At 49.8% G+C, this 27,621-nt stretch overlaps 1 protein-coding gene and 1 pseudogene across 4 annotated transcripts in view; one reads left to right on the forward strand and one right to left on the reverse strand.

The window, feature by feature from the left end:
• FBLN2 (fibulin 2) overlaps positions 1-27,621 on the forward strand; it is a 111,108-nt gene that overhangs the window by 59,107 nt on the left and 24,380 nt on the right. For 2 of the 4 annotated variants that reach the window (XM_070405890.1, XM_070405894.1), the window contains exons 3-9: positions 11,395-11,506; positions 12,891-13,020; positions 16,748-16,928; positions 20,129-20,338; positions 20,959-21,072; positions 21,650-21,751; positions 23,938-24,078. In XM_070405890.1, coding sequence (XP_070261991.1) covers positions 11,395-11,506; positions 12,891-13,020; positions 16,748-16,928; positions 20,129-20,338; positions 20,959-21,072; positions 21,650-21,751; positions 23,938-24,078 — 990 coding nt within the window. The remainder of the gene's footprint in view (positions 1-11,394; positions 11,507-12,890; positions 13,021-16,747; positions 16,929-20,128; positions 20,339-20,958; positions 21,073-21,649; positions 21,752-23,937; positions 24,079-27,621) is intronic. The other 2 variants (XM_070405891.1, XM_070405892.1) reach the window with 2 other exon arrangements.
• On the reverse strand, positions 6,637-7,118 carry LOC139002008 (transcription factor BTF3 pseudogene; annotated as a pseudogene).

Here is a 27,621-nt window from a genome sequence, read left to right on the forward strand (position 1 = left end):
GCGATGGTCAGTTTCACAGAGGGGACCTTCGGGATCAACTATGTCAACCCACCGCACCACAGAGGTGGGGCAGCTGAGGCTGGGGGCTACTCACCCCCTACCGATCTGCCAAGTAGGCATAATAACAGCACTCACTCATGCTAAGTGAGAATCAGAGTGCTTGGGCCTGTGCCTGGCTCAGTTCATTTCAGCTGGTACTGTCATCCAGATAGGGCACCCCATGTTGCCTGGCTAGGACCCAGGGATCTATTGCAATCTCCTAATCTCTTTGTAAGGCAATCTTGGAGAAGGCTGAGGGAGAGTTTAGTCCAGTAAAAGAAAGGCGTGAGTCTGAGCTATGCAGAAAAGAGACAAGCTGCCTGTGTGGAGTGAGCCCTTCCTCCCCAGAAGTATTTAAACAAAGGTGAGACTCCATGTGCCCAGAGTGTGACTAGACAGGATTAGGCATGGAATGGTGATGTCACTCTCAGTGGCCACAGAAACTCAAGTCCTGACTCTGGCAGCAGTCCTGGGCCAGGTGTCTGTGCTGTTAACTTCCCAGGGTGAGCCCCAGTCCTGCCATCTGAAACAGGTTCTCAGTTGCCCAGTGTGTTACTGATGCATTTGTTGAATCTGCACTCTACCAGGTGCCTGTGAGAGAAATATGACCCAAATACCACCTGAGATTTGGAGCAGAGACTGCAGAGGAAACTGACAATGGAAAGAGAGCGCTTGTTTATCACATAGTGACAAATGCAGAGGGAGTTTAAAAGTCAGAGGTGTGACAGAGAGTAACAGGGCTGGCTGGACAAGCTGTCTTTTGTTGTCTGGGTATTTTACACTTTAATGTAGTCAGTTGTATTAAGGTTTTCATTTTTCATGTGTGGGTTTTGTTGTTGTTTGTAGGATACTTTTTACATTGCCTTTTAGACAGGGTGGAAGGGAGAGAGGGAGGGAGGGGGGGGGGAGAGAGAGAGAGAGAGAGAGAGAGAGAGAGAGAGAGAAATATCAATGTGAGAGAGACACATCAATCGGTTACCTTCTGCACGTGCCTGACCGACTTGGGCCAGGGATTGAACCCGCAATCCAGGTACGTGCCCTTGACGGAATCAAACCCTCAATCCATCAGTGTGTCTTCTGATCTTCTAACCCCTGAGTAACAACAGCCAGGGCTCCTGTGTGGATTTTATTTCGTTATTTCTCCAGCTTTATTGAGCTACTAGAGGCCCAGTGCACAAAATTTGTGCAGTGGGGGGTGTCCCTTAGCCCAGCCTGCACCCTCTCACAATCTGGGATCCCTCCGGGGCAGTCGGACATCCCTCTCGCAATCCAGGACCGCTGGCTCCTAACCGCTGGCCTGCCTGCCTGCCTGCCTGATCGCCTCTAACCCCTCTGCCTGCCTGCCTGATCACCCCTAACCACTTGCCTGCCTACCTGATCAACCCTAACCACTCTGCCTGCCTGCCTGATGCCCCTAACTGCTCGCCTGCATGCCTGATCACCCCTAACTACTCACCTGCCTGCCTGTTTGCCCCTAACCACTCTGCCTGCCTGATCGCTCCTAACTGCTGGTCTGCCTACCTGATCTCCCCTAACCACTCTGCCTGACAGCCTGATTGCCCCTAACCGCTTGCTTGAGGGCAGGGCCAGCCCACTAGGAGCCGTGGTGGTCTGGTCTCTGGTCGTTTTGGTTGTGATGCCTTTGGCCTTTTTATTATATAGGATATATATATATATATATGCATATCTATAACAATAGAAGCATAATATGCTAATTAGACCGGACGTCCTTTCAGACGTTCTTCTGGATGACTTGCCGGACAAAGCCAGGGCTGTGAGGGAAGTCTGGTCCCGGGTGCCTGCCAGTGGCCAGAGGGAAGCCTGGGTCCTGGGTGCCTGCTGGTGGCTGGAGGGAAGCCCGGGTCCCGGGTGCCAGAAGGAAGCTGGTGTTGGCAGCTGGGGGAAGGAAGGCCTACTCATGCACGAATTTCATGCATCAGGCCTCCTGTGTGTGTGTGTGTGTGTGTGCGCGTGTGTGTATCCTATCTAATAAAAGAGTAATATGCAAATTAACCATCACTCCGCCTCAAAGATGGTGGCACCCATAGCCGCCAGGGCGGGACGCTGGCGGCGTCGCCCTGACAACGCGAGTCCAGCGTCGGCTCCTCAGCTGCGCGGAGGGAGGAGAGGGGCCTCTGGCCAGAGGCCGGGGTGAGGAATGCTGGCGTCGTTGTAGGCTGGACTGAGGGACCCCCCCCCCCCCGTGCACAAATTTCGTGCACTGGGCCTCTAGAGTGTGTGTGTGTGTGTGTGTGTGTGTGTAATTAATAAGGCTAGTTAGCACCTTCATCACCTCACATAGTTACCATTTTTTTCCTTGTGGTGAGAACACTTAAGATCTATTCTCTTATCAACTTTCCAGTATATAACATAGTATTGTTAACTATAAATCCCAGGAACTTGTTTATCTTATAACTGGAAGTTTGTTCTCTTTGACCAATACCCTTTCAAACCCCCCTCCCCACCTCATCCCCTGCCATCTCCTGGTAATCACCAGTCTACTCACTGCTTCCAACAGTCCAGCAATTTTAGATTTCACTTAGTAGTATTTGTCTTTCTCTGTCTGGCTTATTTCACTTAGCATAATGCCCTCTAGGTCTATCCATTTTGTTGCAAGTGACAGGTTTTCCTTCTTTTGTATATATGTGCCACATTATCTTCATTCACTCATCTATTGATGGACTCTTGATGGTTTCCATGTCTTGGCTGTTGTAAATACTAATGCAATGAGCGTGGGAGGTGCAGATGTATTTTCATGATAGTGTTTTTATTGCCTTTGGATGCATACTCAGAATTGGAATTGGCGATAGTTCTATTTTTAATTTTTTGAGGAACTTCCATACTATTTTCCATAGTGGCTGTACCAGTTTACGTTCCCACCAGCTGTGCACAAGGATTCCCTCTTCTCCACATCTTTACTACCACTTATTATATCTTGTCTTTTTTTTATGATAACCATCCTAACAGGTTTGAGTTGATATCTCATTGTGGTTTTGATTTGCATTTCCTTTTTTTTTTTAATTTTTTATTTTATTTTATTTTTTTTATTAAATTTTTATTGTTCAGATTACATTTGTTCCTCTTCCCCCCCCCCCCCCGATAACTCCCCTCCTTCCAGTTCCCGCCCCACCCTCCGCCCTCACTCCCCACCCACTGTCCTCATCCATAGGTGCACGATTTTTGTCCAGTCTCTTCCCGAATCTCCCATTCCCCTTACCCCCCCAAGAATAGTCAGTCCATTCCCTTTCTATGTCCCTGATTCATTATAATCACCAGTTCATTCTGTACATCAGATTATTTATTCACTTGATTCTTAGATTCACTTGTTGATAGATGCATGTTTGTTGTTCACAATTTGTATCTTTACCTTTTTCTTCTTCCTCTTCTTAAAGGATACCTTTCAGTATTTCGTATAATACTGGTTTAGTGGTGATGAACTCCTTTAGCTTTTCCTTGTCTGTGAAGCTCTTTATCTGACCTTCAGTTCTGAATGATAGCTTTGCTGGATAAAGTAATCTTGGTTGTAGGTTCTTGGTATTCAGCACTTTGAATATTTCTTGCCATTCCCTTCTGGCCTGCAAAGTTTCTGTTGAGAAATCAGCTGACAGTCGTATGGGTATTCCCTTGTAGGTAATTGAGTCTCTTTCTCTTGCTGCTTTTAAGATTCTCTCTTTGTCTTTTGCTCTTGGCATTTTAATGATGATGTGTCTTGGTGTGGTCCTCTTTGGACTCCTTTTGTTTGGGGTTCTCTGCACTTCTTGGACCTGTAAGTCCATTTCTTTCACCAGGTGGGGGAAGTTTTCTGCCATTATTTCTTGAAATAGGTTTTCAATATCTTGCTGTCTTTCATCTTCTGGCACCCCTATTATTCTGATGTTGGTACGCTTGAAACTGTCCCAGAGGCTCCTTACACTATCTTCACACTTTCGGATTCTTTTTTCATTTTGCTTTTCCAGTTGGGTGTTTTTTGTCAAATCTTTGGTTTGATTCTTGTGCTCCTCTGGTCTGCTATTGGGTATAATATTCTTTATTTCAGTCCGTGTATGCTTACTTTCTAATTTCTTTATCGTAGCATCGAGGGTCTCATTAGTTTTCGTGAGGCTCTGCACAAGTTTATAGCAAGCCCTCAAAATTGCGATTCTTAGCTCCATATCCTCCATTTCTGTCATGTTTTTTTGTCTCCGCATCTTTTATGCTTTCTTGGTGCACCCCCTTGTGGTCTTTGTGCGCAGTCTTGTTCTAGCCAAGCCTTAATTGTTGTAGTTAACACTAGAGGGATTTGACCACCAGGCCGACTGGCTGTTGGAATCAGCTGCGTGGAAAACTTCAGTCCTCTGGGGAGGCGCTAGTCCAGCCTTTGCCTGAGGCGATCGGCAAATGGCTCTGCGCAGGGCCTGGCCGGGGCGGGCTCAACAGGGTGGGGGGAGGGAGCAGCTATGGCTGCTCTCAGTCCGTCTCCAGGGGCTCTGCCTCTCTGTCCCCGCAACCGCTGCAAACTTCGGAGGGACCGTAGCCAGACAGTCCCGGTTCTCCTGTTTGAGTCTGGGTCCCTAGAGACTCGCCCGGATCTGTAGCCCAGAGTCTGAGACTCACTCCTGATTGAAAACGACAACCTCGCCCTCAGCCACCAGCCCGCTTTGCGCGCGCACCGCCGCACCACCGTACCTTTAAATTTTCCACACTGCGCCTCCTCTGGGCCTCGTAATGCTGTTGTTTTTCCTTCTAGTTGAAGAGTCTCTCCTCAGCCAGCCTTCCTGTGGTTCTGGGTGATGTCCGTTCAGTCTTTTAGTTGTATTTTTAAAGTGGTTGTTTGAGGCAGCAAACTCCGGTGTTTACCTATGCCGCCATCTTAGTTTCTCCTCTGCATTTCCTTGATGATCAGTATTGTTGAGGACCTTTTCATGTATTTGTTGGCCATCTGTATGTCTTCTATATAAAAATGTCTATTAGGTCTTTTACCCATTTTTAAATACATGTACTTGTTTTTTGTTTTGCTTTTTTGCTATTGAGTTCTTACATATTTTGGATATTAACCCCTTACCAGATATATGATTTCTAAATCTTATCTCCCATCCTCTAGGTTGCCTTTTCATTTTGTTGATGGTTCCCTTTGCTGTGCAGAAAGATGTTTGTAGTTTGATGTAGTCCCCCTTATTGTTTTTCTTTCTTAGTTGTTTGTGCTTTTGGTGTCATTACCAAAAAATTGTTACTAAGACCAATCATTGTCAAGGAGCTTTCCCCCTATGTTTTCTTCTACAAATTGTATGGTTTTAGGCCTTATACTTATATATTTAATTTGTTGTGAGTTAATTTTTGTATATGATGTGAGATAATGGTCCAATTTCATTCTTCTGGGGACTTATTTTGGAAGAAGACTCTCTTTATCCTAAAATTATTTTTTTAGGTTTTCTTCTAATACTGCCTTTATAGAATTGGAATTTATTTTCTTGTATAGTGTGAGGTAGGTCCCAGCATCACCTGTTGAATCCTTTTACCACAAGGTTTGAATGCCACCTTTATTGCACACTAAATTCCCTTATGCACAGTTCTATTTCCAACTCTATTCTGTTCCTCTTGTCTCTATTTGTTTTTATTTTTAAAATTTATCTTTATTATTGAAAGTAATACAGAGGTACCCTTTTTTCCCCATTGACCCCCCTCTAGCCCAACTCCACGCCCCCCCCCCCCCTCAGGCCTTCACTGCACTATTGTCTGTGTCCATGGGTTATGCATACATGCACACATGTTTTTTGGTTAATCTCTTCTCACCCACCACCCACCCTCACCTTCCCTCTTTGATTCATCATTGTGTTCCATGTTTCTATGTCTCTGGATCTATTTTGCTTATCAGCTTATTTCTTTAGATTCCACATATGAGTGAGATCATGTGATACTTGTCTTTTTCTGACTAGCTTGTTTCGCTTAGCATAGTACTCTCCAGGTCCCTACATGATCCACTCATCTACTGATCTTAGCTATTGTAAATTGTGCTGCTATGAGCATAAGGGTGCATACATTCTTTCTGATTGGTATTTCAGGTTTCTTAGGATATATTCCTAGAAGTGAAGTCACTGGGTCCAATGTCAGTTCCATTTTTAATTTTTTTGAGGAAACTCCATACTGTTTTTCATAATGGCTGCACCAATCTGCATTCCCACCAGCAGTGTACTAGGGTTTCCTTTTCTCCACATTCTTGCCAGCACTTGTATGTTGATTTATTGATGGTAGCCATTCTGACAAGTGTGAGATGATAACTCGTTGTTTTAATTTGCGTCTCTCTGATGATTAGTTACTTTTGAGCACTTTTTGTTTTAATTATTAGAATTTTAAAGTATATCCTTCTGTTCAGAAACTTTTTTGGGTGTTTTTTTTTAACCTTTGTTTCAATCTCTATTCCCAGGCTTCTTCAGCTTAATTAGCTACAGAGTGATTTGTGTATAAGCAAAACTGAAAAGAGCTGCAGTATCTAAGGGGCTTAAAAATATTAGAGATCTAGATTTTATCAGATCCATATGCAAAATGTGAACAAGCAGTCAATATAAAATAGCAGCTCCCAGTAACTTCTTCAAGGTAATCTTCTTCAGAAGTTGACTGTATTCAGTTTGCTTTATTCTTAGCAGCCTCATCAAAAATCTCCTCAAGATCTTGAACTTCATCGTCATCATCACCATCCTCTCCGGTAGCAAGTGGTGCTTTTCCACCCACAGATTATTTGGGCAGAGCTTCACCAGTCTCCTTAAACTAGTTAGACTTGTCCCATGCTGGTCTGAGATGCTGGGTCCTAGCACCTGTCAGCTGCCTTGTCTCCACACAGCCAGTAACAGTGAAAGTGGTTGTGGCTGAGATGCCTGAACTTTAGGGCTGTTAAAGGGAACATTGTTCCGGTTTTTGAACATATTAACCTCTTCAATACCAGAGATATTGTTTACCCCTAACTTCTTTAAGGAGAACTGAAGCTTTTATGTCTGCTGTAGCTGTTCTGTGAACTGCCTTCTTCCTAGGAGTGTTCCTTTACCATCATCGCGCACTTGTGCCTGTGGTTTGGCGAGCTTCTCCTGATTCAGGATAGTTTCTTTCATCTCCTTGTGGAGAGGAGACAGGGCTGCGCTGGGGGGCGAGGCTTAGCTCTCAGGGGGTCTTGGGCAAACCAGTTGAGAATTTTTCTTTTTTGGATGAATTTTAGGATCAGCTTGACAAATTTTATGACAAAATAATGTTGGGACTTTGGATTGCATTGAAAATATAAATGGAGGAGAATTTTAAGGTATTGAATCCTCTCATCCAGAACATAATATATATATATATATTTAAATATATTTTACTGGTTTTCTACAGAGAGGAAGGGAGAGAGATAGAGAGTTAGAAACAGTGATGAGAGAGAAACATCGATCAGCTGCCTCCTGCACACCTCCTACTGGGGATGTGCCCGCAACCAAGGTACATGCCCTTGACCGGAATCGAACCTGGGACCCCCCAGTCCGCAGGCCGGCGCTCCATCCACTGAGCGAAACTGGCTACGGCAATATATGTTTTTAATAATATATACTGTTATACCTATTAGACAACTTTTTTCTTCATGTAGATGTAGCATGTTTGCTATAGATTTATTTCTAGCATTGTTTCTGTTTTGAATGGGATTATTTCATATTCACTTTTTAAAATTGAGTTTATTGGGGTGACATTGTTTATTAAAATTATATAATATAGGTTTCAGGTGTACAATTCTATAATACATCATATGCATATTATATTGTGTATTCACCACCCCAAGTCAAGTCTCCTCTACTATCTTTTCTATTTAATTGCTGCTGGTGTGTAGGAAAGCTACTCATTTGAATATGTTGATTTTATTTTTGGTCACATAATAGTAATAATAATGATGAAAAATTAGTATTCATTTTCATATTGTGTTAATTTTGATTCACTTGGATTTTCTAGGAAGGTGAACTCATAGCATCTACATCTAATGATTGTCATCTCTTTCTAATATTTTTACTGCCTCTTTATTAAAGTCTTGTTTTATTGCATTTGCTAGCATTTCTAGGAAACTGGTAAATAGTAGCAGTGTCAGTAGGCATTTTTGTCACATTTTTTACTTCAGTGTGTGCTGACTGTGATGCTTATGACTTGTTTCTGGTAGATACCAGTGATCCAAATTCTTCTCATTCCTTCTGGTGCTCTCAAGGTGTTGCTGAAGTTTATTTTCTGTGTTACAGAGATAATGGAAACTCAGAAAAGTTCAAGGACTTGAAATGCCCATTTAGCAGATAGAGCTGATGATTCTAGTGAGCTCTCACTCTGCTCCTAGAACTGTGTAGACTGCTAGCAACCCTGGGTGCATTTGTTCCTTTGCCTTGCCAGGTTCTGGAGTTGCTCCAGGATATTTAGAGGGCCTTGTAGGTTTCAGCAGCTGTTCAGCCATCAGGTCCTCGCTAAGAGAAGGACACTGAGTCTTTAGGGAGGAGGAACAGCTATACACGGTAGCACTAAGATGCGGATCCAGGCTCAAAGTTATTCCATTATACTCTGCTGTCCCTGCAGATATATGTAGCTATTCTAGATGAGCTTCATTTTTGAATGTCATTTATTTTCAGATCTCAGAGGGAAATAGTTGGGTCAGTTGTATTCCTCATTTTCTAGCACCTTATACCTTATCACCTTTGTAAGATTCTTTCTTGCTTTATTATGTACTAGAGGCCCGGTGCACAAAAATTTATGCACTCGGGGGGGGGGGGGGGCGGTCCCTCAGCCCGGCCTGTGCCCTCTCGCAGTCTGGGACCCCTCGGGAGATAACGACCTGCTGGCTTAGGCCTGCTCCCAGGTGGCAGAGGGCACACCCAATCCCTAGGTGCAGCCCCTGGTCGGGCTCAGAGCAGGGCCAATTGGGGAGTTGGGCGCCGCCCCCTGTCATGCACAGAGCAGGGCGGATCGGGAGGTTGGGATGCCACCCTCAGTCACGCTCAGGGTAGGGCCAATTGGGGGGTTGGGGCACTGCCCCCTGTCACACTCAAGGCAGGGTCGATGGGGAGGTTGCGGCGCTACCCCCTATCACGCACAGAGTAGGGCCAATCAGGGGGTTGGGGCGCCGCCACTCTCAGACTCAGGGCAGGGCCGATGGGGAGGTTATGGCTCTACCTTGTCACACACAGAGCAGGGCCTGTGTGTGTGTGGGGGGGGGGGGGGGTTGGGGCGCCACACCCTGTCACACACAGAGCAGGGCTGATCAGGGGGTTGGGGCGCCTTCCCCTGTCACGAACAGAGCAGGGCGGATAGGGAGGTTGTGGCCCCGCCCCCTGTCACACACAGAGCCGCAGGGCGATCAGGGGGTTTGGGCGCTGCCCCCTGTCATGCTGATCCGGTGCCAGGAGGCCTCGTGGCTCCGCTGATCCCAGTGCTGGGAAGCATATTACCCTTTTACTATATAGGATAGAGGCCTGGGGGCTGGCTGGTTTGCCCTGAAGGGTGTCCTGGATCAGGGTGGGGGTCCCCATTGGGGTGCCTGGCCAGCCTGGATGAGGGGATGATGGCTGTTTGCAGCTGGTCACACACCCTTCAGGGTGGGGGTCCCCACTGGGGTGCCTGGCCAGTCTGGGTGAGGGGCTGAGGGCTGCTTTCAGGCTGGTGGTTGACTGAAGCTCCCAACCGCTCCTTTTTTTCTTTTTTTTTTTTTATTCTGGGCCAGCTTTAGCTCTGGCTCTAGCTCTGAGGCTTCCGCTGCTGAAAGCAGGTATCTGGTTTGTTTGCATTCTATAGTCGAAACAATGTATAACTCTAGCTCTGAGATCCCGGCCAGCTGAAAGCTGGTTTCTGGGGTTTTGTTTAGCTTCTATATTTGTTACAATGTTTCAAACTGCAAGCTCAGAGGCCAGCAAGGCAGGCAGGCAACGTTGGAGTCCTCTGTCACTGAAGCAAGCAAGCCTCATGTTCGTTTCCAGCTGCCTGGCTGCCGGCCGCCATCTTGGCTGGCAGTTAATTTGCATATTGCCCTGATTAGCCAATGGGAAGGGTAGTGGTCGTACGCTAATTACCATGTTTCTCTTTTATTAGATTAGATTTTATTCCCTTTTCCTATTGCCATCCTTCCGCCCCATCAGTTCTCTTCTGTTTAATTTGTGAGTTTTTTTTCTTTTATGTGTTCCTGTGAAACATGTATTGTTATTTTTGTGCAATATTTTAAATCTGTGTAATGAATCTCACTTGGTATTTCCTGTTCCCCTCAGTGTTCTGTTCCCTACTGCTCCATATTGCTGTGCGTGCATGCATTTACCTGCACATTGTCACGTGGGCATCTAATCTGTTGTATCTGATAGGTAGAGTCCTACACGGAGATGTCTCTAGTTCTCTTCCCCCACTCCTCCAGTGCGAACTTCAGACTTCTTCCAAGTCCCGTCCACAGAGACACTGCAGTGCACAGCCTTGTGCTGGCTGCATGCTGGGCCTGGCGAGGACCCCCTGGAGTGCACACCCAGGGTGGAGCCACCAGGCCCTAGGTGATGTGCACATTTCATTGTGAGAGTCGTCCAGGTCTCCATCCAGACTGGCTGCCAGTGCCCACTGCCACCTCAGTGCACATTGACTACTTGTTCTGATTTTTTTCAGTTTAAAAGATATTTTATGTTGGGGTTGTTTTTTCTTGTTAATTTTCACAATGTTATTATATTTTTTCAGTAGCAGTTCTTTGTCAGTTGTAGACATTCCAAAAATGTCTCCTAAGTTGTCAGCAATCTATTATATTTGTTCATGGAGGTTTGTTATATGGAGAATTTTAGTTTTGAGGTGGTCAGATTCATCCATTAGTGTATGGTCTGTGCTTTTGAGTTAAGACATTCTCCCTGCCCTCGACTCCTCCCATCCCCCCCAGTCACTGGGATTCTCTCTGTTAACTTCTTAGCTGAGTTGTAAACTTTCCTTGCTGCTGCTGTTGCTTTCTTATGCCTTGTCCTGGATTGGTGACTTAGGTCAGGCTCCTTAGAAGCAGAGCCTGAGTTGGGGTCCTTGTGCACGTGCTGGTTCGGGGAGGTTCAGGGAAGGAGCTGGACAGTGCTCCTGATCCCACAGGGAGCTCAAGTGTGAGTGGCCCCACAGGGCTGTTGCCTTTGTGCTCCCATGATACTCACTGACTGGCTGGTCTCCTCCCAGTCCCCACTTCTGTGGGGCCAACTTAACCTCCCAGGCATTTCTCCAGAGGAGCTTGCAGTTGTGTGCTGACAGCCAACATGCAGAGGGTGAGTTACCTACCCAGTAAAGGGGGTGTGGACAGGTACCGGCAGCATCTGCTATATTGGTTGACCCTAGATACTTTGGAATTATATGCCTCCAGTAGGGTGGTGACTCTGCCCGTGTTGCCACCCACAGTCTCCACAAAGGACCTGATCGAGACTTGCTGCGCAGCTGGACAGCAGTGGGCCATCGACAATGACGAGTGCCTGGAAGTCCCTGAGAGTGGCGCTGAGGGTGATGTCTGCAGGTAGGGCGGGTAACCTGGGGCAGGCAGAGTTGCCCATTCACCTTCTCCAGATCCCTGCTTGCCTTGGACTGTGGGCCCTGACAGTGCAAGGTGAGCACATGATTCACCTCCTTCCAGGTGCTCACGGGTGATTGGATACGGCAGCTGTGGCCCAGTTGGTGAGGCTTTCTGCAGGTGCAGAGAGCCCAAGACTGGACCCCAAAGTAAACTAGCCACATAAATTCACAGTGGGCCTGATGCACATAATCAGGAGTGTACCGTTTGGAACAAGTATTAAAGGACCATTGGCACCCAGGAGTAATTGTGTGCTTCTCTAACTGCTGGGCAGGGCTCCACCCACACAGGTTATACTCGCTCAGCTTTGAGCTGGGGAGCTCAGTCCTCTTTCTCTCCCCGCTTTGCTACCCTGGAGTCTCTAAAAGGGTGGCCTTTCACCATCCTCTTCTACTGCCTGTGCTGATTGTTTCTTCTGTCTCTGGTATCTCAGCAAAGGCATCATTTACACCCAGGCCAGCCTTGTGCCAGGCCTGGAAGACGTGTTGATCAGCCACTCACTATTTCTTTTTTCTAGAGACACCATCTTTTCCAACCTACTCATTTTTCCAGACAAAGGAAGACAAGGTTTAGAGAAGTAATGTGATTCACCCAAAGCCATACAACTCATTGGGAGCAGGGCCAGGAGTAGACCTCCTGTTTCCTAATGTCCAGCTCACCATACCTCCTTTAGAAACATTTAAATGCTAACCATGTCCCTTTCCTTTTCCTCTGTTGTCCCACCAATTTGGGGCTATTTAGGAGTTAGAGCATGCGCCAGTCACAGTCCTGGAGTTTTGAGCTGAGTGGCCCTTATAAATAGTGCATGCTTACATTCCTATTGTGATGGGAAACTCACTGCTTCATGGCCAGCTGGTTATCACTGGATAGCCCTCCCTGGGACATGCTCTTCCTCAAGCGGAGCTGAACCCTGCTTTCCCACAACCCCTGCCTCTGTGTCCTGGCTCTGCCCTCATGCTGCTGGCTCATCAGCTGCCTCTGTCCCAGGGCAGCCCTACTGAGATTGGGAGGCTTGACCAGGAACCCTGTAGGCTACGCTCCTCCATGCCAACCAGGATTGGGTCTTCCTGTCTTTCTCGGCCCCATGTGGAGTTTGGAGTGCTAATTCCCCTTTCTCATTGGTCAGGACACCGGTGGGGCCCAGGCTAAAGTCTTCTTGGTTAAGGAGAAACAAACCCATGTGACTCTGAGGGGGATGTGCTGGCCTTGCCAATGCATCTGCCATCAGCACTGCCCTGCTCATATGAGCTTCCCTTCTCTGAGCCTCAATTTCTTTCCCTGGGAGGATGGGGTGGGTGCTCAGGTCGGGCTGAGGGCACTTCTATTGCAGGACAGCTCAGAAGCACTGCTGTGCATCCTACCTGAAGGAGAAGAGCTGCATGGCCGGTGTTGTGGGGGCCAAGGAGGGCGAGGCCTGTGGGCTTGAGGACAGTGACACCTGTGGCATCTCCTTGTATAAGGCAAGTCCGACTGCAGCCTTCGTGGCCTGAGAGTCTTTGAGGACTGGGGTTTGGGTTCCCCTGTGGGACTCCACAGTGAGGGTGACCCTCTCACATGGGTCAAGGGTCTCTTCATCTGCATAGAGAACATCAGCAGTTATTATATTGACCTACTAATTCACAAAATATTTACTGAACACCAGTGTATGCCAGGCCCTATTTTAGGCATGAGGGATGCAGAAACGAGTAACACAAAGATCCTTGCTCTCTCTGGGTTTTCCTTCTAGTCAGGGAGACAGATGGAGATCAAGGTGAGTATGTTAATGTTCAGTATATTAGAAGGTGATGGTGCCAGGGAGGAAAAACTGAAGAGAGGATAGGGACAAGCTATGTCAGAGATTGGGAGGTTCTGGAGTTTCATTGGTTCTGGAGATGGCCGCACTGAGAAGGGGATGTTTGAGCAAAACCCTGCAGGAGGAGAGGGGTGAGCTGTGTGGACTTCTATATGGGAAGTATCTTCTAGGCCTGGGGTGCAGAACATCTGGCCCGGGGACCGTATAAGGCCCACAAAAATCTTTTGGTCTGGCCCTGCCAAGGCATTAGGGATGAGTTAATTAAATGTTTTGACCAAATATAGCAGGCTAATTTTTAAGTTGATAATTTTGTATGGCTTTCAAATGATGTTATAAATATCTGATGTCCCTTGGCAGAAAAAAAAGGTTCCCCACTCCTATTCTAGGCAGAAGGAACTGCAAGTGCAAAAGTCCTGAGGCAAGTATATGCTTGGCATGTGTGAGGAGCAGCAAAGAGGCCTGTGTGGCTGGAGTGCAGTGAGTGAGGAGGGAGTAGTAGGAGCTGAGGCCAGAGAAGTGATGGGGCAGACCCTGTCCAGCATTATAAGGATGGTGGTTTGCTCTCAGTGAGGTGGGAGACACGGAGAGTTTCGAAGGACATTATCTGGGTCCCTTCTGCAGTTGTGGGGACTGAGGGGGTTCTTCTCCATGGACAGTGTGATCAGGATGGAATCAAACCTCTCCAGGCAGTCATGGAGCAGAGAGAAGAGGAGGGCACTTCTAGAAGAGGGAACAGTGTAAGCCAAGGTGCAGAGGCAAGAGCCTGTGGCAAAGAGGTACAGGAGCGGGGCGGGGGGGCGGGGGCTACCAGGAGTCCTCTGACTCTTACATGAAGGACAGTAACTACTGTTGTGAGATATTTTGGGCTCCAGGCTGAAGGTATGCAGGGCCCTGAGAGGGATTTACAGAAGACCAATTAGTGTGCTAGGGCTCACGTTGGCCTCAGGTGGCAGGTTTAGGGACGAGACATCAGTTTGGCTGCAAGTAATGGAAACCTCCCTAAACATTGCTTATTCTGTCATATGCTGGTGGTTGCAGGCAGCCAGGCCAAAACTAACAGAATGAGTGGCTCTGTGGTCTTCAGGGACACAGGTTTGTTCGGTCTTGTTGTCCAGCCAACTGGAATATGCTGCCTCCTGGTCCAGAATGGCTGCTTGAGCTCCAGGCAGCAGGCTGGAAGGATGGGGAAAGAGCCCCTCTTTAAATTATTTTTCATTGTGCCAAATATACAGAATGTAAAATTGACCATCTTAATTACTTTTTGGTGTATAGTTCAGTGGCATTAAATACACTCACAGTGTTGTACAACCATCACCACCATCCATCTCCAGAATTCTTTCATATTCCCAAACTGAAACCCTGTCCTGTGTAACACTCACCCCCGTACCCTTTCCCTCCAGCCCCTGCAACCACGCTTCTACTTTCTGTCTCTATGACTGACTACTCTAGGGACCTCATATGTATGGAATCACAGTCTTTGTCCTGTGTGATTGGCTTATTTCACTGAGCACAGTGTCCTCCAGGTTCACTTATGGTGTTGCAGGTGTCAGGATGTCTTTTCTTTTGGAGTTGAATACTATTCCATTACATGTATAGAGCACATTTTGTTCATCCATTCATCTTTTGATGGACATTGGGTTGTTTCTACCTCTTGGCTGTGTGACCAATGCTGCTGTGGACACAGGTGTGAGAAGAGCCCCTCCTTTGAGGACAGACAGTACTTCCACTAACAGCACATTAGCTAGAACTTAGGCCAGTGGTCACACCTAGCTGAAGGGTGGCTAAGAAATGTAGTCTTTATTCTGGAGAGGTCGCATGCTCCACTGAAAATTGGGAAAAAGGGAAAGCAGACACTGGGGGCCAACACCTGGCTGGTTGTGCAGCAGAGGACGGGGCAGACTAGGGCAGTGGACAGTGTCAGGAGCGTCACCAAAAGGGATGTTTAGGAGAGAGTGTAAGGAGTTGAAGAGGGGTCACATGCTTGGATGAATAATAGGGACATTTGGAGGAGGGTGACATTTGGGAATTGATTTGGACTTTAATTTTTATGATGGTGGGTTGATTTTTCCTAAAAACAATTGATATTAGGGAAAGGACTTTGGTGACAGGAAAGTTTTGAATCCCATTTTTGTCTGTATGTTTGACCCTGAACCAGCCTTTTTTGAGCCTCAGCTTGTCCATCTACAAAATGGGGATAATAATGTATGTCTTATGGGGTGGTTGTGAGCATCAGAGGTAAGACATACTGAGTATTTATTAAGTACATGGTGGGTCTTGACTAAGTGGAAGTGGCCACTATTGGGTGATGCAGGTCTGGAGTACAAGCTATTGCTGTGTAACAAACAATCCTGAACCAAGTGATTCATGATTGGCTCATCTCATGAGGTAGTTTTGCTGACCTGGGCCATGGTCAGCTGATCTTAGCTGAGCTCACTTATGTGTCTGCTGCCAGCTGATGGCTCTACTGGCACTTTATGATTTAGGATGGCTGCAGCTGGGATGACTTTTCCCTACTCTATGTGGTCTCACAACTTGTAGCAGACTAGCCTTGGCTTGTTCAGTTAGTGGCGGCCAGGGTTCCAACACAGGGAATAGAAGTGTGCAAGGCCTTTTGAGGCAGAAGCTCAAAACTGGTATATTGTCACTTCTATCTCATCGTATTGGCCAAAGCAAGTCGTGAGGTGCAACCAAGAGGTTAGAAAATAGTCTCCCTTTTGATCGGAGGAACTGCACTATCATTGCAAGACAATGGACACAGGGAAGAGGACATGATTGGGACTATCAGTCAACCACAGTAGTTTAAACAATTGAAGATTTTTTGAGAGGTGAGCAGTCCCGGACAGGGGTGTAGCTACACAGTGTCTTCAGGAACTCTGGATTCTGTTTTTCTACTCAGTCATCTTTAGCTTTCCCTTCCATCTCGACAGTCACTTCATGTCCCAAGATGGTTGTTAGAACTCCAGCCACCATATTTGTTCCAAAAAGGAGGAAGGGGCATGTGAAAAGGATGGGCTTTCAAGTTGAGTCAGCCCCAGTTCAAGCTTTCCTGAAAGCGCTACCCAGTGGTCTCCTAGAATCAGTTGCTAGCAAAAACAGGGTGTGAGGAGTGGATGTGACGGGCTAATTTGCAGTTCTTTTCATAGAGGCCATTGATTGATTATTTCAAGACTTGCATTAGCCCTACTCTGAGCCAGACATGGGGAATGGAGAGCACATAGTGGACCGAAGAAACAAGACAAGCTTAGTTCACTCTCATTTATTAGCTCCTCTGCTGAGCCTGACCCAGGATGCTTCCATGGGGCTCTCAGTGAGCCTCATAGGGGCTCAGAGACCCAGGGGAAGGCAGGTGGGCTCTGGGGTCCAGGCTGTAGCAGTAACTGCATGTCTCCCTCCAGCAATGCTGTGACTGCTGTGGCCTGGGGCTCCGTGTGCGGGCTGAGGGCCAGTCATGTGAGTCCAACCCCAACCTGGGCTACCCCTGCAACCACGTCATGCTTTCCTGCTGTGAGGGTGAAGACCCCCTTATCGTGCCTGAGGTCCGCCAGGCTCCGGAGCCTGAGTCTGCACCACAGAGAGGTGGGTATTGCCTCACCCTGAGCCAGGGTCTATAGGATGGTTGGGTGAGGGGGAGAGAGCTTTTGGGGCTTCTAGCCAAGGCTGGGTGACCCTGGCCTTCTATGGAGACTCTGGGTCCACGGCCATTGTAGCGTGGGGCACAAGTTCTGCACCACATAGTTCCTCAGTGGCTGCTAAGAATGGACTGAGGCCTGTCATTTCCAAGATGGTGATTTCATTCAGTTTTCCAAGTACCAATCACTTCACCCACTGAACTACCAACTACCTACTACCTATCACCTTCCATTCTCATCCACGCTTTTATCCATCCATCATCTCACCTATCTCCCACCCATTCTCTGGTCTATTTCACCATCCATATCTCCACCCACTATACCATTCCTCTACCATCCCTCATCTATCCATTCTCACATCCACTCATCCATCCATTCATCTCCCCCACCCATCTGCTTACCTGTTTGTCTACCCATGCACTCACAATTCATTTACTTATCCACCTGTTCACCTACCCATCTGTCTGTCCATCCACCCATCCGTCTGTCTGTCCATGGGTCTTTCCATCTGTCTTATTGTCTGTCTGTCCGTCCATCTGCTCATGTATTCACCACCCCCAAATCTTTCACGTATCCATCATTCACTTACCTTTGTTCATCCATCCTCCATTCCTCTCACCTATGCCATTCTTGTGTCCTCAGGGAACAGGGTATAATTGGTATGGAGAATGCATTTATAAATGTTGCCCCACCTGCCTGGTCAGCCCCTTCAGGCTAGCACTATCTTTTATGTCTATATTCTCAGTGCCTGGCCCTGTGCTTGTCCCAGAAGAGTCACTAGCAAATGACTAAATGAATGATGGGTTTTTTTGGCAGCCCCCCCTTCACCACCAGACCATGAGTTCTCTGAGGGCTGATCAGACCTGTGCCCTTACCCTCTCTATCCTTACCTGGCACTGGTCCCCAGAAGCCATAGGGGGACCAGTGTGTGTGTGGGGGGGAGGAGGGAGCTCTAGGTATCAATGTGGGCCCTGGAGCCTGCGTTTGCTCCTGCCTGAGAGTCAAGACCCAGGTCATAGAGCTTCCAGTCCTCAGCGTCCTTGGGGTCTCCTCCCTCATGTGCCCTCCATGTGCTGTGATCATTGTTTCAGCTGCCAGGTTCAGCCTCTGTCACCCTATCTAAGATTATCTCCTAGACTCAGGGCCATTAGCCTTCTTTGTGCCTCTGGGACAGCAGGAGCCCAATCAAGGTGTGCCAGTGAATCAGCAAGTGTTCTTTGTGGAGCTGGGCCTGCAGCCCTGGGTGGCCACTTCTGCAGATGTTCATACATTCTGCCTTGACCAGCCAGGGACCAGGTGCCCAGGAAAGTTCCAGAAGCACTGGCCTAGCCTTTTCTGCAGCTGTGTGGACCATCTGGGGCACCTGTGGGTCCGTCCTGGGCACTTCAAGGATTGGGAATGAAAATCCCAGAGGTGGCCCTAGCATCAAGGTTAACGTGTGGCCCTTGGAGTCCAGAAGACTGGTTGGAATCCCAGCTCCACTGTTCTCCTCAGCAAGTCATGGGCCTTCTTGGAAACTTTGTCAGACACAGATTCTGCTCTCCACCTCACTCCCTGTGGGGAGGGATGGCAGGATGCTCATCAAGGGCTTGTGGTTCCTTACCCTGTTACTGTCACCATGTTTTCATAGTCCAGATGAGGAAGCCTCACTTCGCCCTTGTGCAAATCAGGTCCTTGGCATAGTTGGGACTATCAGTAGACTCCTGTTTTTGACCTGGACTCTGGTGTACTGGATTTGACCAGACCCAGTCATCCCTGGGTCTCTGTCTTGATAATGCAAGACAGTGGAAATCTGGGCATGGGGAATTAGATGCCTGCTGTCCAAAGTCAGGGGTTCCTGGGAGAAGACCTTGTATCCTGTGGGTACAAAGTTTGCTGGATGTGATGGTGGGCCCAACAGAAACCTGGGTCTCCCAGCAGGGCGGGGCAGTGGCAAGCATATAGAGGATGGACCAGGCCAGGCGAAGCTGACAGGACAGAAGGACTGGCCAGCCTCACCAGCCAGCATGGGCACAAAGGCTGGCCAGTCCAAGGAAGTGCCACATGATGAGGTTAGATCTAGGGGCTGCTTGAGCATGGGTGTAAAGGCCAGGGTAGCAACCATAAGTCTGATTCAAGGTAAAATTTGGGAGGAAGTCCAGCTTCAGGGGTCAGAGGGTAGACACGGGGCCAAGAAGGGTCCAGAGCCAGAGGTTCGTGTTTCTCTCCTTCAGTGACTAACTGGTGGGTAACCTGGGCCTCAGAGGACACAACTGGCAGGTCAGATCAACCTGGTTGCCAGTCCTGCTCAGGTGACCTTGTGGAAATCAGTATGCACCTCCAAGCTTCAGCATCACCGCTGCTGGGAGGATTATTGTGAGAAATGTGCTGAGGAAGCAGGCTGAGCATGAACCCTGAAGCATGGCCAACAGCTTGCCCAGCAGAGCTGGGCACAGGGTCATAGGGCTGGAAAATCAGCCATCACGACCCGCCTGTAGGTGCCAGGCCTGGCCTGATTGGGCTGGAGCTTAATGTAAATGCCTTCAATATGAAACATGTTCTTCAGATGTGAGCATATGCAGTTGCTCCCTTGAGGGGCTTGGTGGCCTGGTGCTGGCAGACAGAGTTGGGGCCCCAGGCTGACATGGAGCATGGAGGGGTTTCTGGCCTCTCCCTTTTCCATGACTGTATATCAAGAGCTTTCTAAGGCAGCTCTAGAAACCTTCCCTCCCACTCTCACCGGCTCCCCAACGCAGCATGGAAGGCATGGAGAGACCTAGTGCTATTCAACGTGACACAGCTGGGAAAGCCCGAGTGATGGTTCAGATCTTAATCTGATGGAATCCAGGTTTGGGGCCTTTTCTGTTGCTAGGTGTTGTCCTCCCTGATGTCCCTGAGGTCAGAGGTCTGAATCCCGTTTATCACTTTAGCCAAAGCTTCCTGAGGGCTTTTGTGGACCTGGCTCTGATGGGTTCACTCTTATTGCTGAGGTTTGTCCACCCACCCATCCTTCATCCATCCATCCACCCATCTTTCATCCATGCACGTTGCCTCAACTGGGCACGCAGAGTTCTGATGAGGACCTGCGCTGATTTTCGGGGGGCCTGAAGTCTCAGCTTCCTGCTGGGGCCAACCCAGCTCCCATCATGAGCACTGACTCCTGCCCAGTTTCAGAGGTGCAGTTGGGGAGCCGGGAGGCCCTGTCACTGGGCATGGAGACTGAGCTGCCCAATAGCCTGCCCGGTGATGACCAGGATGAGTGCCTTCTCCTCCCGGGGGAGCTTTGCCAGCACCTCTGCATCAACACTGTGGGCTCTTACCACTGTGCCTGCTTTCCCGGCTTTTCACTGCAGGATGACGGCCGTACCTGCCGCCCAGGTAAGTACCTGGATAGTCCGGGGCCAGGGCCAGGGCTGGTCTTGCCAGGCATTGTGGCATTCCAGCAGTGGGGACCACGGGGTACTTCTCCCGCCACCCCACACATTGGAACCTGCAGGATCTGGGGGCCTCTGGCAGTGGGATTTGTGAGGCCAGGCAGATAGGCTCCTCTGCAGAACTGTCTGCAGGGTACACCCCAGTGCCCTGCTCTGGGTTCGGGTGCAGAGCTAGGACCCAAGCCACAGAGACTCCCATCAACCTAATCTGTGTCCCCATTGTGGGGCCCATGGTGGTTAAGCCCCAATAGGCAGCCCAGGAGGTTGCCACCGCCCCGGTCTGGGAGGACTTTCTCTCTGCCAGCTTCCAGGGATAGATTTGTCAGTCTAGAAATGCACTCCTCTTCTTCCTTGCCTCCTCTGTCCTAAATATCATACCTAAAGTGAGATTGCTACCTAATGTACATTGCTCCTTGAGCCTCAGTTTTCTCTCCTGTGAAATGGGTGGGGGAGGATTTAAATGAGGCAATTCCTGTCAAGTGCTGGCATGGGGCCTGTTAGAGCCTGTGTCCAGGCTGAAGATGTGAGACAGACCTTCCCTCCTATCTGCTCTGCCTGGGACAGACAATGGCCCCTCACAGCCAGCAGCTGCAGAGGAGTCTGCACTGAGGTCAGAACCCTCTCAAGCGGCCCCCAACACCATCCTGCTACCACGGCCACAACCCAACACCTGCAAAGGTAAATTGTGTCTGGGGGTGGGTCTGGCCATGTGCAAGATGGGGTGCTTCTGCTTGGGGGGTTGGTTGGTCTTGCCTATCAGAACTCAGTGTAGTTGAGAAGGTGAGAGTTGTGGGGAGGGTCAGCCGGAGTGAGAGGATATGGAAATAGAGGACAGCCTGGGCGATTATAAGTGACCCCAAGCAAGTCATTTAGCTACTTTTTTGGTCTTAGTTGCTGTGAAATTGAGAGGATATGTTCTTGCTTGTGGACCTGTTGTACAGATAATAATGTGTAAAAGCTCTTTTTTCTGCTCCTCTCTTTCTTGGTCCTGCTCTCTGCATCTGCTCTGTATTCTCTTTCTGTCTCCTCCTCAATCCCATCCCTGTTTATTGAGGGAAGCTTTGGTGTCTGAGTGATGGTGGTGGTGGCAGGACATCTAGTCCATTATCTCAGACACAAGCTGAGGTATGAGCCAATTTAACAGTGAACTTGGAAAAGGGGGCAGGAGTGAGGCTCCTTGGCTCCCAGTCCCTACACCTGTAGGTTAGAGTCAGAAGTGATGAGCCTGCTCTGATTTCTGTGCATTTTCTCTCAGACAATGGGCCTTGCAAGCAGGTATGCAGCATTATTGGAGACACAGCCATGTGCTCCTGCTTTCCCGGCTATGCCATCATGGCAGATGGTGTGTCCTGTGAAGGTGAGTACCATGCAACCTGAGTTTCCTGTGGTCAGGGCCCCAGGGTGGAGATCGGACAAACAGAATGAGGGAGGTGGTCCGGATCTAAAACTTGGAAGGTTAGTGAGGGAACAGGTTTGGCTGCGTTGATGAAGAGCCCCAAATAGCTTACCCAGAGATTCCTCTCATGTCGCCACGCACAGGTGTTCGTGCAGGCTGGGGTGGACACACAGATTGGCCAGGACCCCACACCTCTTTTGTCATGTCTGCTGCTCTCTAGAGCAGTGCTTCCCACCCTTGAGCCAGCTGGAAGCCTGGCGACAGATGGATCCCGAGAGTTCTGTAGAATCCCCAAGAGCTTCACCCAGTAGGTCTGGAGTGGGGCCTGAGAATTTGTATTTATCACCAGGTCCCTGGACCACACTCCAACTGCCCTATCCTTGAAGGTTGCCTGTCTGCATGACCAAAGTCTATTCTGACCACATTGCCCCTGTTTCAGCCATGGGTGGAGAGAGCGAGTGCACATCCAATTACTGTAGGACAGGACCTGGAAGTGGTATTCACCCCTCCCATTTGCCTCTGATAGGGGGCAAGACTAGGGAGTAAGAGTCCCAAATGGATGGCGCGTACTCAGTTCTGTTACTGAAAGCAAGGAGGGACAGTGGATGTTGGTGACAGTTAGCTACCTCTGCCATGAACAAAGGGGTTGAAGAGGTTCCAAAAGCATGTCTGTTTCATGCCTTTGACCATGCTGGTCTGGATCTTGTCTCAGTGGGGCCTCTGTCGGCCGGCCCTCCTCCTGTGAGATGGGGCATTGGGCCCAACACCTGCTGGGTGGTTTCCACCATGAATGGTGCCTTGGGAACAACCTGAGAGGCCTCAAGACTGCACCTCTTCATGTCTGGAGTCAGGACAGACATGGAGCAGGCACATGGTCTAACATACACTTCAGTTCAGGTTCAAGTTCAGGAGAGGTGTCGGGGTGGGTTTCGGGGGGTACCAGGATTAAGTCTGTCCAGGAAAATGCCCACATCCCTGCCAGAAGTGGAAACCCATATCTAGGCCCTCGGCTGAGACAGTTTTCTGATGTGTATGAAAACCATCCAGTGCTCAGAGAGGACAGGAGACATGCCCAGGGCACACAGCATGGTGATGACTGGCAAGCCTTGATCTCAGGTGGTAGGGTCAGATCTCAGGTGCCCTCTGGGCTTTGTTCCCCATCTCTTGGGGTCTTGAAGCCAGGATGTATCTCTCCTGGGCTAGGATTCCCTTGGGTCTGGCCAGGCTGCAGGCCAGTGTCTGCGTCTCTCCAGATCTCCCTCCTCTGCAGAGTCCCTGGCAATAAAGGCTGTGGGTTCCAGGCCAGAGGTTGCAGACAGGCATTCTGAGGGTGCAGCTTTAGCCAGCAGGGGAGTCCTGCTGGGCTCTATCCTATTTAAAATAATCAAATGAGTTCCCAACCATGAAAACCTCAAGAATTTTTTAAAATGTCCAGATTTCTGTTTTCTCTTGAAACTTTGTAAAAACTACCTACTAGGGGCCCACAGCTCGGTCCCTCTGAAAAGAGCACAGTCCCTGCAGTGCCTGCAGAGCCTCCTCTGGCTCCTCCTCCCATTATGTTGCCAGCCTGACCTCCGAGCACTTGAGTTTGCAGCCCCTGCTTGTGTGGCCCCCAGGCTGCCTGTGGAGGTGAGCACCTCCAGGATGTGGGGGCAGACAAACTGCATCTGCCCACTTCGACAGTTCGCAGGCAGGCTGCTTACCCTCTCTGACCCTGACCTTGCCACCTGTCCTTACTGGGATTCCAGCTTTGACTGTACAAACTCAGACTTGGGCCCAAAGCCCAGAGCCGTGGTCGGCAAACTGCGGCTTGCGAGCCACATGCAGCTCTTTGGCCCCTTGAGTGTGGCTCTTCCTAAGCCTTAGGAGTACCCTAATTAAGTTAAGAGCAATGTACCTACCTATATAGTTTAAGTTTAAAAAATTTGGCTCTCAAAAGAAATTTCAATCGTTGTACTGTTGATATTTGGCTCTGTTGACTAATGAGTTTGCCGACCACTGGCCCAGAGGTACCACTGATGGGCTGGGAGGTCCCCAGCTGTGCCGCCCCTCTCTAGGCCTCAGTTTCCCCGTCTGTGACTAGATGCTCCGTGACAGGCTATGCCCTCTAATGGCCCTTCTGTTTTTCCTTCTGCGGCTGTCACTAGACCGAGACGAGTGCCTGCTGGGTGCTCACGATTGTAGCCGGCGACAGTTCTGTGTGAACACCCTGGGATCCTTCTACTGTGTCAACCACACAGTGCTCTGTGCCCAGGGCTTTATCCTCAACGTGCACAGGAAGTGCGTGGGTAAGCGAGAGCCCCTGCTGCCGCTCTGCGCCACCAAGCCCATCACACGCTCCAGGGCCTGCCCTCTGCACTTGAGCTCTCAGCACAGCTGGCTCCCCATGTCATGTCCTGCGTGTCCTGGTGTCCTGTCCTGTTTCTCCACCGATGCCCCTGGGAGGGTGCTTTCCTTAAGGACCTGCCTGAGAGTCAGAAAACTCTAATTGATGTATGACTTGGCTGGATCACTGGAACAAGGAGGTCAGACCTGTGGGCAGCAGGAGAGAGTGTGTGAAGCCTGGAGGCAGAGGCCTGGGTGTGAAGCAGGACCCTCTGGTATCCCTCTGGCCTTGGATAAATGACTTCCATTTTCCAAGCCTCACTTGGTTCATCTCTAAAAAGAAGGCACTGAGGGCCCCGATCCTCCTCAGAGGTTATATTACCTGTGTGTGTGGTGCAGCGGAGGCTGGGCATAGTGACCACATGATGGCAGCTGCTGAGATTGCCCTTAGATGTATCCAGACTCCCCTCCAGAGGTGAATGGATGAAGCTGGATCTGAAAGACCAGCTTTGCACCCCAGCTTAGTGTTCCTTTGCTGTGTTACCATGAGCTGTGGGGCTCTCCTCGGAGACTGTTTCCTTCCCTCTAACCTCAGAGCTTGGAGGACTGGGCAGGGCTGGTGCCCCATTCCTGGTCTGCACATGGTGCTTGGTAACAGCCTGTCCTACCTGCCTCGCAGTGCCTGTGTAGCTGAGCGCTGGGGCTCCCAGTGTACTCTGTGGCCAGTGAGGTGGGTGGACTTGATGCTGACCTGTATCTGGAGGAAACGTCGTAGACCCGAAGTCACAGGGACCGGGACAGACTGGGATGTGCTATGGAAGAGACAGGCCAAGGGAGAGGCCATCCTAGCTGTGGGTCTGCACATGCCTCCTGTTTGTACCTGCCTCCAAGGATGGCTAGGACTTGCTGGTGGAAGGAACAACTCACACAAAGGTGTGGTGGTAGGAACAGTGCAGGTGTGATCAGGGCACATGTCCAGAGCCCAGTCCGTCGTCTGTGTGTTTTGGGACCATGTCCAGGCTGAACATGTCTGTTCCCTCGCACCTCTGCTGCTGGACTGATAGGCCGTGGTGCTGGGCTGTGCAGCCACTGCAGACATGTTTGCCCTGGCCTCCAGCCATTGGCACAACATGTGCCCTCCATGTGCTTGCCAGCGGTGGGGCAGTTCTTCCTGTCTGGGCTGTGTGTGTGTGTGTGTGTGTGTGTGTGTGTGTGTGTCTGGGAAGGCGGGTCCCAAGCCTGCCAGCACCCCTCCCAGGATGCCTGCCTGCTTGCCATGGCAAGGGGTACAGCTCCACTGGTGGCCTGGAGAAGAGACCATGTGCTGAAAGAGTTCCTGGGCAGCCAGAAAGCAGGCTCTGGGATTAAAGGAGCAAAGGTTCATTTCATTTATCAAGTTTATGAGTGCACATTTTCACTCATCTCTTCTCTCCTTACTCATCCTGCACAGACTTTTCAGGGTCTCTTCTTTGTCCTCCTCATCCACTCACATGCTCATCTTATCTGTTACAATCATTCTTTCCATCATTCTTCATCCACAAATGTGTACTTGTACCTTCTGCAGTTCACTTGTTAGCTCCAGGCATGTTTGTTAGCCCAAGCTGGGAGATGGGAAACTGGTGCCCAGATGAAGTGTGTCTGCTGCAGCCAGACTGCCTGGGTTCAAACCCTGGCTCTGCCACTTTCCAGTTATAAGACCTTAGACATGTCATTTAACCTCTCTGAGCCTCAGTTTTCTCACCCATGAAATGAGATAGTAATAGCACCCACCTCAAAGGGTCACTGGGAGATTAAATGTATAGAATTTACAAGTGTTTGATGTCATTATTGTGATTCAGCACCTGTGTTATACTGAGGCAGCCTGCTCAGGTAGTGAGTTTTCCATCACCAGAGGTAAAGTAGGACAGTGTTGGGTGGTGCCAAGTCCAGAGGCCCTCTAATGGACATGTGACCTCTGTGAGCACTCCCCTGTGCCTTGCTGTTTGCCTTTTGTGCCTTGCCCTTTAAGAACGGTCTGGACTCCTGGGGAAAGTGTCCAAGGTGGGCTGGGCTTTGAGAAGATGGGAGGGGAGCAGTCGCCAGCTCTGGGGCCTAGCCCACAGCAGGAGAAAGGGCACAGTTCTGGGCTGGGCCCTCAGGGATCTGTTCTTGCCGCTGCCCACTGCCCGCTGCCCGTGCAGGCTGTGTGGCTTTGGTCCAGCCACACCCCCTCTGGGAGACCTGTGGCAGAATGGCAGCTCCTGTGCACTGCCTGATGCCGGCAAGCCTCAGTCAGTGGTGTCTGCTGCTGTTCACACCATGATTCCTCCCAGGATCTTGGCTCCTGGGCTCCGGTGTCTCTAGGGTCCTGGGAATATGTCTCCCTTTGTTAATCCAGCCTGCAAATCAGAAGCTCTTATTTTGCCAACCAAGCCTTCCTTGGAAGCCACTGACCCAGAACTCTCTCTTTTCCTACCCCATCCCCCATCCAAACCAGGGTTGGCCTGGCCTTAACCATTTGTTTCACCTGTGAGTTTGGGAGAGTCTCTTTGCCCACAGCCCTGCCTCCTCCTCTCCACCTGGTCCCATCATCCTTGTGGACTCAGCTCAGATGTTGCTCCTCCTGAGCAGAGACTTACAGTTTGGCCCCGAGTAGATGGTGCTCTGTCCTGGGTCTGGAGACAGCTTTCCTCCCGAGTCACCACCCTGCCTTTCCTGTCTGCCCTGCCAGGCTGACAGTTCCTTGAAGGCAGGGGCTGTGGTGACACTCCCACTTGACCACCTGGACCTAGCATTGCAGAACAGGCCCTAGTGAATGTGTGTCCAGGAATGACAATCAGTGAGTGACTGCCCCCACCAGGCACAGCTTGCAGCCCGGCACTGCCATGTGTCCGTGTGTCCTCACACCAGACCTGCAGTGATGCCAGAGTTGGGAACTCTCCACAGGCCCTCGCCCTCGCCCTCGCCCTCGTTGCTGCTGCTTCTCTCTCCCTTCCCCACTGCTCATCTGGGAGTCAGTCCTTGGCCTCTTCCTTCTGTGCCCTGTCCCCCAGATGAGCCCAGCAGCTGCCTGCTCTGATTAGTGCCTTTATGTAGACCCCTTCAGTGAACTCAGAGGTGTGTCTCCAGCTGCCTCTTGACTCAAATTCACTGTGGCCACAGGGCTCCCCACCTTCCCCCGTGAGCCTGCTTCTCCTGCCACCCTGTCCCAGCTGCTACTGTTCACCTGTCACCTGCTTGACCAGGAAGCTTTTCAGACCTCTTGGCTCCTCTTTTTCTCTCACCTTATCTCAGGTACTGGTGGATCTTGTCGGTCCCATCTTCACTATATTTTTCAGAACCGACTGCTTTTCCTTGCCTCCATGGATGGCAGTCCAGCATCTCCTAACAGCTTCCATTTTCGTCCTTGGAGTATTCACATCCAGCCAGCTCCTACTCCCTTCCACATCCCCTAACACTGTTCTCTACCCTGCAGGACACCCCTCCTGGCTGGCCCTTGGGCCTGCCTAGCAGGCCTCTTCAGGGCC

This window comes from Myotis yumanensis, unplaced genomic scaffold (genome assembly GCF_028538775.1).
Source record: "Myotis yumanensis isolate MYYU_CA2020_CCGP unplaced genomic scaffold, mMyoYum1.0.hap1 SCAF_2, whole genome shotgun sequence".
Classification (NCBI taxonomy): Eukaryota; Metazoa; Chordata; class Mammalia; order Chiroptera; family Vespertilionidae; genus Myotis; species Myotis yumanensis.